The 16011-nt window shown below is 39.5% G+C and overlaps 1 protein-coding gene across 1 annotated transcript; it reads right to left on the bottom strand.

Annotated features, from left to right (window-relative positions):
• Positions 1 to 13241: 13241 nt before the first annotated feature.
• LOC133722457 (two-pore potassium channel 5) lies at positions 13242 to 15714 on the bottom strand. The gene is made up of 2 exons (XM_062149346.1): positions 14496 to 15714; positions 13242 to 13804 (listed from the first exon to the last, which is right to left on the bottom strand). Exons 1-2 carry the CDS (start codon positions 15554 to 15556, stop codon positions 13657 to 13659), a joined length of 1209 nt encoding a protein of 402 aa, XP_062005330.1. The 5' UTR covers positions 15557 to 15714; the 3' UTR covers positions 13242 to 13656.
• Between the last annotated feature and the right edge of the window lie 297 nt (positions 15715 to 16011).

Genomic DNA, 16011 nt, shown 5'->3' with positions numbered 1-16011 from the left:
GGAATCCCCGAAACCCTAACCCACACACGTAGATGCTTGAATTGGGCTTCATGCAGGGGCTTTACCCCATCATATTCTTCAAAGCACATAGGAGCTCGATCAAAAGACCAAACTCCTCCGCGTAGTATCTTGTTCCGATCACGAAGCGATTCAAAGGAGAACAAGAACACATTGCCCGCCTTTTCTTGGACCCTAAAATCCTTATCCACAATCCAAGTATGGTGGAAGTGAGCCTTGAAAGCTTTGGATCCACCGCCTTGCGGGTTAGAGGCTTGCCAAGTAGAAAAGACTGAGATGACTTGCACACCGGACCACCACCAATCTTACCCAGATCCGGGGCGCTACCACCCGAAGCAAGAGCAAGAGAAGCAGCAAAACTTGCTGTGACAGCATCTATGGAGGCCATGGAGGGATGGAGAGGCAAGGAAGAGATAGCGAGGCTATGGAAGGAGGTTGGGGCGCCGTAGAGAAAAAACTAGGGTGAGAGGAAAACTCTCCTAGGGTTTAATTAAGATTAGCATATTTACAAACGTTGAAGAAGGCATAGAGTAAAAAATCACTTGAAACAACGGTACCTAATAATAGAAATAAATCTAAGAAAGAAAGGAAATCTAGAAATTAAGGGGATCGTAAAGAGATACATAAAAAATGAAAGAAAAAAAAAGAAGGTTATTATCACAAATGGTACCTGAACTTCAATTTTGATCACAACCAGTACCCGAACTTATCTTCTATTTTATCGATGGTACCTGAACTTCAATTTTGATCACAACCAGTACCCGAACTTTTCGATTTCATTTTAAATAGTACCTAAGGCCACCTTCGGTCACTATTCCGGCAAAAAAAAGCCAAATCTAAAAAAAAAAAAAAAAACAAGTTCAAGGCAAGTCTATTACCAAAAAATATCACTATATATGATTGCAACCCTTGAAATCATCAAAAATCATCACTATGATTGCCTCCCATGCCGTTTTTAGTCGGAATAGTGACCGGAGGTGGCTCTAGGTACCATTTAAAATGAAATCGAAAAGTTCGGGTACTGGTTGTGATCAAAATTGAAGTTCAGGTACCATCGATAAGATTGAGGTATAGTGCAGGTACCATTTGTGATAATAACCAAAAAAAAAACAACTGAAAAGGGAAAAGAAAGCAAGAAACTTTTTATCTATGTTGGAATCCATGCAAAAGTGCCCATAAAGGGAGGATATAATCACCACCGACTCTCAATTCTAAAGGAGAAAAAATCCAGAATGAGAGGATTTTAGAGAGAAAAACTTAGTTTGGTGGGACTACTAAAAGATAAATCCATTTCGAGAGAGTTTTATTAATGTGATAACACCCAATTCCGCCGTTAGTAATGCATTAAAAAATATCCAGGGTACCTACTAAGAATCCACAATATAATTTCACCTACCCCTTTTGAGAAAGGCGTCGTCATACAATGCTTTTACATTACCAAGTGTTGTGAATTTTCTCAATTCGATAATTAATCATACAACTAAGAGCAACTCCAATCCATTTACCAAATGACAAGAGGAGGGGTCAGAAAGAAAATTTGGCAGAAAATTTTGCTTCAATCCAATATGCAAAGCTGACATATGCAAATCTCCTGTCAAATTTGACAGATAAGCCAAATATGTTGTTTTTTTTTTTTTTTTTTTTTTTTTTGAGGTAGGGCCAAATCGGCTGCCCTTAAGCCATAACCATTGATGAAATCATAGAATACAAGGGGGGGACATGGTGCCTAAATCATAGATAAGCCAAATATGTTGTTTTTAATTTGATTAAATTAATAATATGGCCAACTGTGTTAAAAAAATTTATTAGCTTTTATGAAAATCTTTAACTTTTAATCAACTTTATCAATCCAGCCTTTTTAATAAAATAATAAAATATTATTTGAGAAAAACATTATATACATTGAAGCAAACTTCCATCAAATATCTTTAGTTGAGAGCCTCTTACTCTAGAATGAGTGCACCCTCACTAAATAGTGGCCACTTGAGTTTATTTTCAATTACCTTCTATCTTAGACTTCACTTAGCTACCTCTCACTGTCATCCCACCGTCCGTTAGTCACTTCAACCGATTAATTTCTGTGAGCCCCGGAAAAAATTTATCAAGCTTAATTGAGATCGTTCGATAAATTACTTATCTATCTCGGTAATTATAAAAAGTGCTCGAGAATATCTTCAAAAATTTTCACAAAGAGAAATCCACGATTTAAGAGTTTGAAAACAAAATACACAACACAATGAGTTCGTGGAAATTTTCGGGGGACTTTTCGGATACCCGAGTTTTATATCGTGATTTTATGAAGCTCTGGGATTATGAAAATTATTTAGAGAAAAAGGAAACTCCTTCTGTGCAATCGTGGCCATCCATCCAGCCAACTCTTCATCCCAGCCCTTGAAATCAATTAAACTCGGGGTATAAATACCAGTCATCAGATCAGGGATCAAGATTACTTCCGGAAGCTTCGAAATCTTTCGACTCGAAACCGGAAGCCATCGACCCGATCGGCGCTCCACCGTTAGGCCGCCTCTGGCCGGTGCACGGACATCGTTAGCTTCGTCTCGCTGTCGCCGACAACCCTGTGGTCTTGGATCATTCATGCATCGAACAGGGAAGGAGAATCGACGATCGAAAGCTTGAAATTTTTCCGGCAAATTTCAAGGATTTCCGGTGACTGTGGCCACCGTTTGGGCTGCATGTGGTATGAAAACTCATCCTCTCGTGATGCTCTACAAGTCTCTGTAATTAGATTTTGAATTTGATGGGGTTTTAATGATTTGGTTTCTGGTTGGTTTTGGTTCCGTCGTGGCACCGACTCCAGCAGCTATTCCACCGTTCTTGATCCGTTTTCGACAGCGATTCTGGTTCTGGAACTCAAAGGAGTGATTGTTCGATCCTAATTCGCTAGCTGGGTCGAGTTGGTGATACTGGGTAAGCTTACAGTCACGTTGCCGCGGTTTGTGGTGGCAATATCGATCGTTCCTAGTAATTTCTCGGTTTGGATTGTGCTTTGAGTGTCTATTGATGTTTGGCTAAATTCGTAAACGCAGAATTGGCGAAGTTTCCAAATAGTTGAAAAAGTGGGAAACTCTTGTTTGCTGTGATCTTCGTTGGAAAAGTGTCCTGTAGGGCCGGTCCTGAGTTTTTTTATACCCAGGGCGAAATTTTTTTTTTGTGTCCAACTACCTTAAATAGACATGTAATAATTCTTACAAATGTCATACTCCAAATTCTTTTTTTTTTTTATGGATTTAGAACCCAGTCAAACTGGGTGGTTCATCCCCACGTAGATTTTATTAGATGAAGAAACATTATACAAGGGGAGGATATAAACCCAAAACCCCGTATAACAAACATTACATATTTTTTCTTGCCACAGAAAACTCGTAGCTAATCCAAAAGATCACACATATAATGTAGCACTCGACACATTCACACAAAAAGAGACAAGATAACCTGTGTTTGGTAAAACTTATGAAGAATTCTGAATAAAAAAAAAAAAAAAAGCCATAATCAAAAGTTGAACAAACAAATAGAAAATGACTTGGAAAAAAATAGAAATTATTGAATATGCACTTACTCATGGTCAACCTCTATGAGGTATATGCTTCAAAAAGAAAGCCAATAGATATATTCGCCCAGTACTCATGGTTGGCCTCTATGAATAATTTCTTTTTCTCTTTTATTTCTTTTTCTTTTCTGTGAACCTGAGAGTTGTTTCGGAGGAAACATTACTGAACTAACTGGAAAAAACTCAAACAAGCAAACAAAACACTAGAATGATAAACACTTGAGCATAGAACAATAAAATTTGGAAATCTGGAATCAGCTTTTTTCCTTCTTGTTTTTTCTTTTCTAATCGAGATTGACTTGCAACTCCAACTTCCAATTGCACCCAATAATGAAAATAGAAAACCGATGAATTAGCATGTTGTTAGAAATCACTTTGAATGATAAACACTTGAGCATAGAACAAATACAATAAAACCTGAAAATATGGAATAAGCTTTTCTTCTTCTTGTTTTTTCTTTTCTAATCAAGATTGACTTGCAACTCTAACTTCCAATTGGACCTAATATTGAAAATTGAAAACTGATGAATCAGTAGGTTGTTAGAAATCAACATAACTCAAAAAAGAAGTAACAAGACTTTTGATATCCAAAATTTTCATCCGATATCAAAATTGAAGAACACCCAATACCTATTTTATTTGTACCTCAACCTACATCGATGGAAAGTCAAAAAATTCGTATGATCACCATAGAATAACATAAACATAGATAGGAGAAAGATTAGGTGATGGATGAGAATGAATTGAAGAATTGAATAACCATTGAGACCAATTTAAAGAGAAAATTTGTTGGGTTTCAAGGTTTAGGAGAGAGTAAGAGGCGCTGAAATAATCAATACTAGCATCTGACTTTTTGCATGCCGTTGGAAGAAGAAGTAAAGATGCAGACTGCGTCTAGAAATCTGCAAATTTTTTTATTTTTTATTTTTTTTACGTTCCACTACTTATTTATTTTTATATAATTAAATATATACTATATATATTAAATCTTATTTAAAAATCTGGTGCCCCCTTCTTTGTTGGGCCCAGGGCTGTCGCCAATGTTGCCCATGGGCAAGGCCGGGCCTGGTGTCCTGCCGGCTTAGACATCTTGTCTAGCTTTCTTTGATTCGAAGGTCAATTGGGAAAATGTTAGTGTCTTGAATTTCGATTATTTGAGTTGATGCCTACTGTGAGTTATGTCACTTATAATGGTGAATCGGATTGGAATGGGTTCAGATTGGCCTGGTGTCCTGCCGGCTTGTATGAAGTTGTTGCTATTTAATCGGGTTCGGAAAACTAGATGTTTTGTCATGATAATGGTTGTGAAGAGTGAAAAGGGTCAGAGTCATAATTTTGGGTGTCCTTAGTAGTTTTGGGCACACCTTAATCGAGAATGGAGTAAGGTTGGGTGTCCATAGTAATTCCGTCGAATTACTATGTGACGAAATTGCTAAGTATACTTGAACTTATTTGTTGACGAAATTGGGAATTTGTTATAACTATGGTTTGCTTGAACATTATGTGAAGTGATAATAAGTAAAGAAAGGAAAGTATATATTGGGTGATCTTAGTAAACTCGGGTGCACCTAATATGGTTGGTCGATATCTTAATTTCAAGTAAATGTTCGATAATGGGAATTCAGTTATTGAACTTGTCGTGATTGGTCAAACTTGGTCAAAACAGTCAAATGGTCAAACTAGGAAAAGTTGGTTGGTCGATTTATTAATCGTCGAGAATTCAAATATTTATTCCATAGATTATTAATAATCAAAATGTCGGAACTTAGGACTCCAGTTACCTGAAAAACAGAAGGTTTGCGACTCTTGAAGTACGTGAGAAAAAGCATCGGAATCCAGGTAGGGGATTCGGGACTCTCCTCCATATGTGCTTTTACTATGTTAAGTTGTTTTGAAATTATGCATGTTAAGTTGCGTGGCTTGGTTAAGTTAAAATGCGAAGCATATACTAACCAAACTGTATGAGAAATGTTGATGGCTTGAGAGCGAAGGATGGCACTGACTTTCTTGGGTTCGATCCCCTTAACCTCCGGAGGGTTAGCTACATCGGTCGGACGGTGAGCGATCACAATGACGACCCGATTCCGTGTGTGTAGCTAGGTAATGGACGCTCTTGCTACGCTTACCTGGTTTACAAATTACCTGAGGTAAGGTCGTGTAGTGGGTCCACGGGACCGGCCATCGGGTAAGATTCAGCGTGCGTGTTTATGTGAGTAACTTGCATCGATTTTCGAGTCAGAAAGCATTTTTAAGAAAAGTTTGTCGTTACTTGAAATATTTGGTTTAAGCATGTTTTCATATTGGGTAGCCCAAAAATTTACTTATTGGTTTCAAATCTAGTGGGGGTAGAGTTCCTGTTGAGCAGTGAGGACGAAAGCTCACTCCTACAACAGTGTGGATGCAAGTACTGTGCACTGGTGACGGGACAATAGAGGATGGAGCTGGGTGTGCAGAATAAGATTGGTAATCGTCTACCGACTTTATTCTGATTTCTATTTCTTGAACATCGTATTCCGGAACTTGTTGGAAGCTACTCTTGTGCTGAACCTTGTTGAATTCTTATTCCGTGAAGTTCGTTATCTTTTAGTGAACATCATATCAAGTTCTAGACTAATGAATTGACTTTTGTATTTCAAAGATTTACACCTCAAAAACATTTTTTTAAGCTTCGCCGTGCGTTTACGAAAAGTTTATTAAACAATATGTCTAGCGGTTCTTTAGGGTATAAATCGAGCGTTCGGTTTATATTTTAGAGACTCGTGGCAGTGTGGCACTGTGACATGCTTAAGCTGGTGAGGTGCAGCTTGGGGCGTTACAATTTCACATCAATTATCCAGAAACCCTTCTCAAACATCATTACTCAGCTTGTAACTCACATCTAATCAACCCCTTCCACTGCACTTTTCAACCTAACATCTCCTTAGGTTTTGTTTTCTTCTTTGACAGAGAGCTCTTACCCCAACCTTTCTGCCATGCAGATGCATTCAATTTCATTAGGATCATCTGCAACTCCTACAAACTTTGCAGATATTTCTTTACGACTCGCCTACTCCGTCATCTATCAAAAGTCTATAGTCCAGCGTTGGAAGAATCCATTGAAATTGAACACCTCTTCCACCGCCCCTTCAACCTGGGTTAATACTTCTCTTTACCTCCATGGCTTTTCCCTTATTTATAGGAATCAAGCTTCACACCGTTTCAGTCACATCCCTATCATCTCTTTTTGTTACTACAATATTTTCATTGGTCCCCAACAAGTTATCTGGTCTTTGAATCCTCACACCCCCACCAAAGATCAATTGTTTTCTCATGGCTAACCCACAAGATGTAATTCCTCTTGACCTTCAGCATGAGATCAACCTAGGTTGACCTGCTGGACTTTGTTGAGTTAGAAGAGTTTCCTTGTCAACTAATAGGCTATTTCATCTCTAATTAGTATCTCATTGTTGTTGTTGTTGTTGTTATCCGAATCCTCACACAAGCTTGGCAAGGCTTTGGATGGTTTCATCTCAAACCAATCTAAGACTATAGTATCTACTCGATCACAGTAAAAGATATAGCTGCTGGTCAGCGCCTTATGGATCATGGTCCATGATCTGTTATGGGATGTAGCTTTAGTGTCAGTAACTGGCTTTGGAAAGTCGTCTCAGTAATCTGCCTGTACACCTTCTATCAGTATGGATACAAGTTCATTTTCTCCTTTTGTGTTACATGGCTCTTTACAATGTCAATCTCATTAGAGCTGCCATAGGCACAATTAAAGCTATAGAAGATCCTCATAGGCCAGATGGTTGGCAAAGATTTTTGAGAATCAGTGTGAGAATCGATTCTCATTTACCTTTTATCTCCAGATTTGGTTTTCATCACTCAACTAGACTTTGAAGCATGCCCAGATTCGATATAAACTTTTATCTAAATTCTGTGACAAACTGTAGGTTGTCCATGTAACCTGACCATAACCTCATGCAGCTAACTTATGCCTTCAAAAAGATGGTTCCTCTTTTCTAAAATTTGGAAAATGGATGTAATCTTTTGGGCTGCGAGGTGTCTCCTTCCCCCCTCTCAAAGGCCCATCACAGGCTCACGACAATGCCAACTTCAATGTTCAGGTGGGTGTTGAGCCGCTCCTCGTTTTTTATTCCGTCCTCTGGAAGGTCTGTTCTTGATCCCTTAATAGGCTCTTCATTTTTATCCCATATAGGATGCTTTGTCTTCGCCGCAACATGACCTCCTGTCTTCCTTACAAAACATGGTGTGGAGAAATAGAGCTCTCACCATTAATGAACCTGCTAAAAACCTCAACTCTGATAGGGATACTCACATGGTTGACTATCAGTTGGCCCACCCGACCTCTCATGAAGGACAACAAGCAGCCCTACATGACAAAGGTAAGGCTGAGATGTTTGATAAGCAGGCCAACCCTTTTCTCAGGCCCACCTTACCTCCAACTATGCGTGATGCCCTTCTAAACTTTCAATCATCCTATGTTTTGGACCCATCTCCAAAATATATTTGTTGGATCTTCTTCTAGGGATAATGCAGGCCCATCAAATTTTCCACACCTTTCTTCATTCACCCAGATCAAAGAGCTATCATCTTTATGATTTATCTCCAATCCTAGAACCATCGCTCAACCTCCCTCCTTCAACTCTGGATCCATCTCTTACTACTCCCACTGTGAGATCTCAGAATTTTGGTTTTCTATTTTTGAAAGGAAAAATAATTTCCAGCTATTTTAGTTGAATTTAGATTATTTTTAAGGGAAAATTTTGCAAACAGTACACCAACTAAAGACCACTAATAATTTCTATACATAAAGTTCCAAACCGAGCATTTTAGTACATGAAATCTGAAGATCGACCCACTATCTAGACACGACGTCAATGACGCCGTTAGTTTCAGTGCTACCTGGCCTAATTTGAAGGGTAATTTGGTCTCTTCAAGTTTTTACTCTGAGCACCCTCTCTCTCTCTCTCTTACTCTGGGCACCCAGAGCTCACCCTCTCTCTCTCGCTGGGCACCTATCCTCCACACACACACAACCACCCCCCTCCACCCAACACCAAAAAAAAAAAAAAAAAAATCCCGATCACCTCTGCGATTCCAACCATTACCATCAATCCACACCCTTCGATGCTCAAGCTTCTCCGCCGAAACCATCTAATCGCAATCCCGATAATTTCTTACCAAACCAAAGCAGCACAAGATAACAACAGGGGTCTCTCATCTCATCAATCTCTCTCTCTTCTCCTTCTTCTTCTTCCTCTTTTTTTCTCCTCACTCATTTCTCTCTGTAATCAGACGCTCATCAATGGAAACCTCTCCCAGAAGAGCGACCAACACCAACCCAAACGCTCTCCCATCCCCAAACAGCCACACCTCCAACAACAACAACAATGGACTCCAAGCATCCCCAATCGCCCAACCCCCGAAACCCATGACCAGATCCGACTCCGCTAACATACCCGACCACCTTCGTCCGGCTTCAATCTCTACGAGCGCCGCAACAACGCCATGAAGAATCTCCGGTTGAACCCTCTAATCCCAATCCTGGTGTTAAATTCCAACAACAACAACAACTTCGGATTCTCGCCGCGAAACCCGAAGATTTTGTCGCCGAGCGTTCTCGATTTTCCGGCGCTGGTGCACAGCCCCGTCAGGCCGCTCATACCCGACCCGTTTGACCGAAGAGATAGCGATCAAAGAAAAAGGGTTTGTCGCCAAGTACGACGCCGAGGGAATCGGAGCCCCGACTGTTGCCCTTATTCCCAATGAGGTCGCCTAATCTTCCTCTTGAATTACAAATGTTAGTCTGCAAATCGGAGAGAGTCAGAAAGAATAAAATAAGAAATGTAAGCAAGTGCTCCCGTCGCGGCTCACTTTAAGAGGGAGGAAAAGTACTAAATTACCCTCTTGTAAATGAGTAATGACATAAGAGTAAACGGCGTCATTGACGTCGTGTCTATATAGTGGGCCGGGCTTCAGATTTCGTGTACCAAAGTGCTCGGTTTGAAACTTTATGTATAAAACTTATTAGTGGCTTTTAGTTGGTGCACTGTTTGCAAAATTTTCTCTATTTTTAAACTATTTATAGCTTTGCAAAATTATTTAAATTTTTGGTTTGTCAAAATTTATCTTCCGAGCCCCTAGAATTTAACTAGACGTCGTTACAAGTTTGTAGGAATTTTTGGAGAATTTTTCAGATATCTGAGCTATTTTTAATGATTTTTGGAAGTTGTTATTATCCAAAAATTTAATTAAAAATAGAAAATTCCAGTGGAGCAATCTGGAGCGTCCATTTCAAAGACCGCTTTGTGTGTGTGGAATCAGGTCGAGCTGCATCAGATCACAGCCCAGACCGACTCAGTCTCGACCCGTTTCCTCCCGGCCACTCGACCCGATTTCTATTCCGTTTTCTAGCCTCGCCTGGACGTCGGACCGGTGCCGTTCAACTCATCTCGGAAGAAGAAAGCGGAACCCGGTTGTCCCTTCTCCAAAGGACAGGCGACAGCGGCAGGAGGAAACCCAAAAGATTCTCGAGTTCGCCGACGGATTTTCCGATTCCGGCCACGTCGCGGTGTTGGACCTATATTAGAAGCTTCCTCTCGATGTGGCCGACCTATTCATGGTATTTGTTCATACAGATGATGAGCCAAGAGAGAGAACTGAATGAAAGAAGGTTTTGACTTTTCCGGCGAGTTTCCATGTTTTCCGGCGACCTTTGATTTTGAATCAGGTATAAAAGTTGGTCTATTTGTTGAGCTCTACATGCCTCTTGTAGAAAAACACAAATTGATGGTGCAATTTTTCTTAGTACTGAATTGTATTGGAACCTTTACATAAATGAGTAAATACATAGACAAAGACGAGAAAGAAGACTAAGAGCAAGTTCACCCGTTGGGTCACCAGGTCACCCACTATTCACTGATTTTTAGTGTTAATTTCACCCTCTGGGTCACGAGCACAGTGTATTTCGTGCCCTGGGTCACCCTGTACAGTGTTCTGGGTCACCATGGTGACCTGCACAGTGTATTTCGTGCCCTGGGTCACGGGCACAGTGTATTTCGTGACCCAAAGAATGAAAATATACACTAAAAAGTAGTGAATAGTAGGTGACCCGGTGACCCAACGGGTGAACTTGCTCTAACAGGATTAACACTACAAAGTAAAAAGAAAGAAAACTATGAGGATTCACACTACTTGAATCCTACCTAAACTGATTACAATATAAGAAAGTCAGTAAGAAAGGACATCATGCTTAGACTTGCTTCACCATGCTTTAAACTCCATTGAATGAGAAGGGACTATTTGTGCCATGCGGTAGCAGCATTACCATGCTTGCTTTGCAATAATAGAGGATTCACCACATGCACAAACGTAAATTGCAAGTTAACCATATCTTGACCATATCACCAAATCTTCAATACTCCCCCTCAAGCTGGGTCAAGAGGGTTGATTGAACCAAGCTTGCTAAGAATCTTCTGAAAATGAGCAGTAGGAAGAGATTTAGTAAAAATGTCAACCAACTGATCCTCGCTTCTGGTGTAATGAGTTTCAATCACTTTAGATTGAATTTGAGCTCGGATGAAGTGGCAATCAACCTCAATGTGTTTAGTACACTCATGTAACACAAGATTTGAGGCAATGTGCATTGCAGCTTGGTTATCATAGAAAAGCGACATAGGTTGATTACTGGAGAATCCTAAGTCGGAAAGGAGAACATTAAGCCAAATCAATTCACAAGCAGAAGAGGCCATGACACGATATTCAGCCTCAGCGCTTGATCTAGCAATTACACTTTGTTTCTTACTTCTCCATGTTACAAGGTTGCCACCAACAAAAGTAAAAAAACCAGTTGTGCTTTTTCGATCGTGCATTTCCTGCCCAGTCAGCATCAACATATCCCACGATGTTTGTATTACCATTGTTTTTTAGCATGATACCTCTTCCAACTGAACCCTTAAGATTGTTGGCTGACAACCGCTTGACCTACTCACCACCGCGTCCACCGTGCAACCCCTATCCACCACCAAAATCAGAAAGCTACTTCACCATCCGATCCTCCAATAGCATCGAGAATCACAGTAGTAACTCCGCCGCAAGGAAGAGAAACGGGGCAAGCAACCTTCGCTGCTACGCCAGATCCCCACCGCGCCACCGGTGTCGCCCAAATCCTCCATATTCATGGAGGAAGTTTAAGAAGAAGACCGCGAGGGCGACCACTCCATAAAAAAAAAAAAATTATAAAAAAAAATTATAAAAAAAAAAAATTTATTTTCTCTAGACTTTCCAATTCAATAATATTAGATTGTATTATTTATTATTTTCCTTATCTATTTTCATTTTCCAATTTCACTACATACTCATTAAAGAATTCATATATATATATATATTTAATAAGAATTAAAACTATGATGAAGATCATGTGACATAAAAGTTTATGATATACATGTTGAACACATATTAGTGAGGGAGAACAAAATAAATCATATTATGACCTAAATCTAAGTCTATCCATTATATTTGCAAAAAAAAAAAAACCTAAAATTTTTTTAAATAATTAATCATGAGGTACAGAAAATAGAGAAAAAGTAAACATTAAGAAAAAATTAATAATCTTCATTTCTTTTACACAGCTAAAAGAGAAAGAAAAAAAAATCGCAAAATAGTTCATGTTATTTTTTTGTTGATTAGAAATTAATTTTTAAAACTCAATATTTATGTTGTCTAATTAAGGAATAGACATGTAATAAAGATTTTTAGAGTAATTAAATCATTGAAAAGACTACGTTTTTTATTTTAACGATAATAGTTTGTTTGCAAATTATATGAGTGAGGTTATTTAAGAAACTTTAGTGATGTTTAATGAGTAAATTTAGTATAAAAATTTGATAGGAGATGTAAAAAACATAGGAGGTCAAATAAGTAAATTTGAATGTTCTAATAGAAAAACTCAAAAAGAAAGAGAGATCTGAGAAGGGCAACCACATATTTGCCATTATGCTAATGTAGGACAATTTGCTACTATACTCTTTTAGTGTTAATTGCTATCCTAGGTTTCAAAAATTAGTTAATTTGGTATTCTTTTGTCAAATTACCTAATTTTTCCGGTGTGCCTTAGAGCAAGTCCATCTGTGGGTCATCAGGTCACCTACTATTCACTGCTTTTTATGTGTATTTTTACTCTCTGGGTCATGGACACAGTGTATTTCGTGACCTGGGTCACCATGGGTCACTTTATGGGTCACCCTGGTGACCTGCAAGCTGACCTGGTGATCTAGGTCTTATTGGAAACTATGCCCGTGACCTAGAGAGTGGAAATTAACACTAAAAAGTAGTAAATAATAGGTGACCTGGTGACCCAACGGGTGAATTTGCTCTTACACACAACCATAACTATTTTTGAAAAGAAAACAATACCAAAATGCCCTCACAAGTTGCACATGTTTGGATGGAAAATGGACGAAAACAAGTTAATTCAATAATTGGCTATTTTGAAAATATAAGGTAACAAATTGATTGAAACAAATATAAGATAGTAAATTAGCAGTAAGATAAAACTCAACTCAAGAGACAAATAGACCATTAATCCAATAAGGATTTTAAAGGGTGCTCTGCACCCGAGATTAGGAAGTAACCCCACACTTGCTCCAACTTGATAAAGAGTCTGTTTAACAAAATTAGTATTGAAATAATCAGAGTGACATAAACTGAATAGTAAATCAGGCAATTCAAAGCCTTCAGGAGAATAATGTCTCTCAAATTAAAGAATGCACATTTCTTTGTTCCCTTTTCATTTCATATGTCACAGTATCAAAAAGGAAATAGGATCAAGACATTTTGACTTTGGTAGCCAGATCTATGGTTCCTCCTTCGGAATTAAATATAATGTCTATATACAGCATCCACTTCATCTCTTGCAAGGCATGGCGACACGTTATTCATTAATCATCCAAAGATTTGTCAGGAATATCCAAATATCGAGGCTTTCCTCATCAACATTTTCATACTTTCCCCATAATGCATCTGTACTCCTGGCCTTCGCATAAACCTGGTCTGACTATTTGCAGTTAGAAGCGATTCTCCAACAAATCGGGCAGTGTTATCTTCCCAGAGTGGTTTGAATCAAGCTTACTGAACTGATCGCAGATTTGCATTATATCTTTCTCATCTATCTTTCCCATCTCTTTGAGCTTGTAAACAATATACTCTGATTTGCTGAAATAAGCATTTGAGCAAAAGAAGGTTGGCATTCCAAAATATTTGCATTTCGAATTGAACAATTAAGCTAAGATTTGCTGAAAATCTAACATGTGAAAATTAACGTTTCTGATCCCAAGATCACTAACTGAAACTTGCATACTTATGCAATTTTCCTGATTCCTACAGGTTAACTTTAGTTAAGTGCATTTACAATACAAATATTGAAATGTTCTAGCATCTTAATTGAGAAACCGTAGCTAGATACCTAATTTGATTTCATGTTTGAAGTACATCAAGAATGAAGAATGACCTTGGGAATTTTCCCTTTACCTGATCAATACATGGATTAAAAGGGAAAAAAGAAAGAAGCATTTATTAGAGTTGTCTTAATGTTCATGTACTATTTTTGTGTCCATTAGAAATTAGATAGCATGCATACTCATTAGAACCATACGGCTTCATTATAACCTAGGATTCATATCTCCGTAACAAAACTGCCAGGGCTACCAAGATTATCAGATTGAGTCTTCAATTGCCACTCATTTTACTCTCATAGTCCAAACATACTGATTTTGCAGCCTATTAGATGGTTGTGTTTACAAGCTTATATTTGGCATCAGATGCTTAAACTACTATGCTAACTCATTAATTACTTCCCTTACATAACAATTAGAAAATGACAAAGAAGAATGAATTGGGAAATCACCTGATGAAGCCATGGTTATTGATGTCAGCAGCAAGCAAATCCTGGACAGTGATCTCCCTATGCAATACCCAGTTGACAATTTTCCTGTGTCTCTTATCCACCCTCGCCTCTGCCAAATACAAAAAGGCTCTCGCCACCGCCAGTGTCGAAAACAGAAGCCAAACCGCCGCGAAAAGCCGCCCCGGCAGCGACTTGAAGGCCTTGTCCCCATACCCAACAGTTGTAACCGACATAACAGACAAATAAATGGAATCAACCCATTCCAAATCCTCCAAGAAACACAAAACCAGAGCCCCCATGCCAATGCACATCACCACCACACCAAGCGCCAGACCCACCTTGAGTCTGATCCTCATCCTCCCCTTGGCCACATCAACGATGTAGTCCGAAAATCCATGGTGGTGGTGGTGGTGGTGGTGGTGATGACTCATTTGGATTCCGGTCAAGATTATGTTCTCTTGCAAGTCCAGCACATAATTGACCACCCCACTAAGCAAGATGTCAATAAACCCAAACCCCACCAACACAAACACACACGAAAACACCTTAGCCAGCGGCGTTTCCGGAGCAATGTCGCCGTACCCAATCGTGCACATAGTGACTATACAAAAGTAGAGGGCGTCAACCACCGGGTGGGTTTCCGTACCGGAGAACTTGTCCCTGTTGAAAGAGTATATTACAACACCGAGAGAGAGATACATGACAAGTAACAACACAGCTTGTCTGATGATGATGGAGCTGGTCTCGGACTGTGGCTTGGGGACCTGGGCCGTCTTTGGCTTCAGGTCTCGCATGACAGCCATGGCCGGGGCGGTCTTGCATCGCTGGAGAATGGTGGGTTTGCGGGTCGGGGCATGCCGGGGTCCGGAAGATGAGGAAGACGATGAAGAGGGATGTGGGTCTTGGTGTATTTCATCATGTTGGTGTGGGGGTTCTTGTAAGAGAAGCGCAATTGGGTCGGTGAGGGGAGGAGGGAGATTGAAAGAGAAATCATGAGGGTCCTCAATGATGGGTTCAAGTGGAAGTGGGGGTGGGGAGGAGAGAAAAGGTTCATTCTCCATCGGAGAAAGCAAGGGAGGAAATAGTTTAGTTTTTTTTGTTTGGACGGACTCTCTGCTCCAGATAGAGAATGGTATTAGTAGGTGATGCTGGGTGTGGTGGGCTTTTCAGCTTTGAGTTTGAGAGCAGTCTCTCATTGGTGACCAAGTCTCTCATTGGTGATTGGTCACGGGACCCACCACCCTTTGCAAAGAGGAAAACGTTTTCGGTTTTCATCTGCGCCATCACCGATCACGGTATCTCACCATTTTTGAACGGATAATGGCCGAAATAGTACATCCATTGAAAAATTTGATTGTGATTTGGTAGCTCATGCACACTATATCTTTTGACAATTACTATCCATTAACATCATATTGAAGCTAGCTTCGCTTTAACCTATGACCTATCACGAGAAGAACCTTGCTATCAAACACAAATTTATATTTTACTTATTAATCTGTTAAATGCAATTGTA

The sequence above is a fragment of the Rosa rugosa genome, chromosome 7 (assembly GCF_958449725.1).
Source record: "Rosa rugosa chromosome 7, drRosRugo1.1, whole genome shotgun sequence".
Classification (NCBI taxonomy): Eukaryota; Viridiplantae; Streptophyta; class Magnoliopsida; order Rosales; family Rosaceae; genus Rosa; species Rosa rugosa.
The sequence above is the reverse complement of the archived record's forward strand: the minus strand, read 5'-3'. Positions and strand labels throughout refer to the sequence as shown.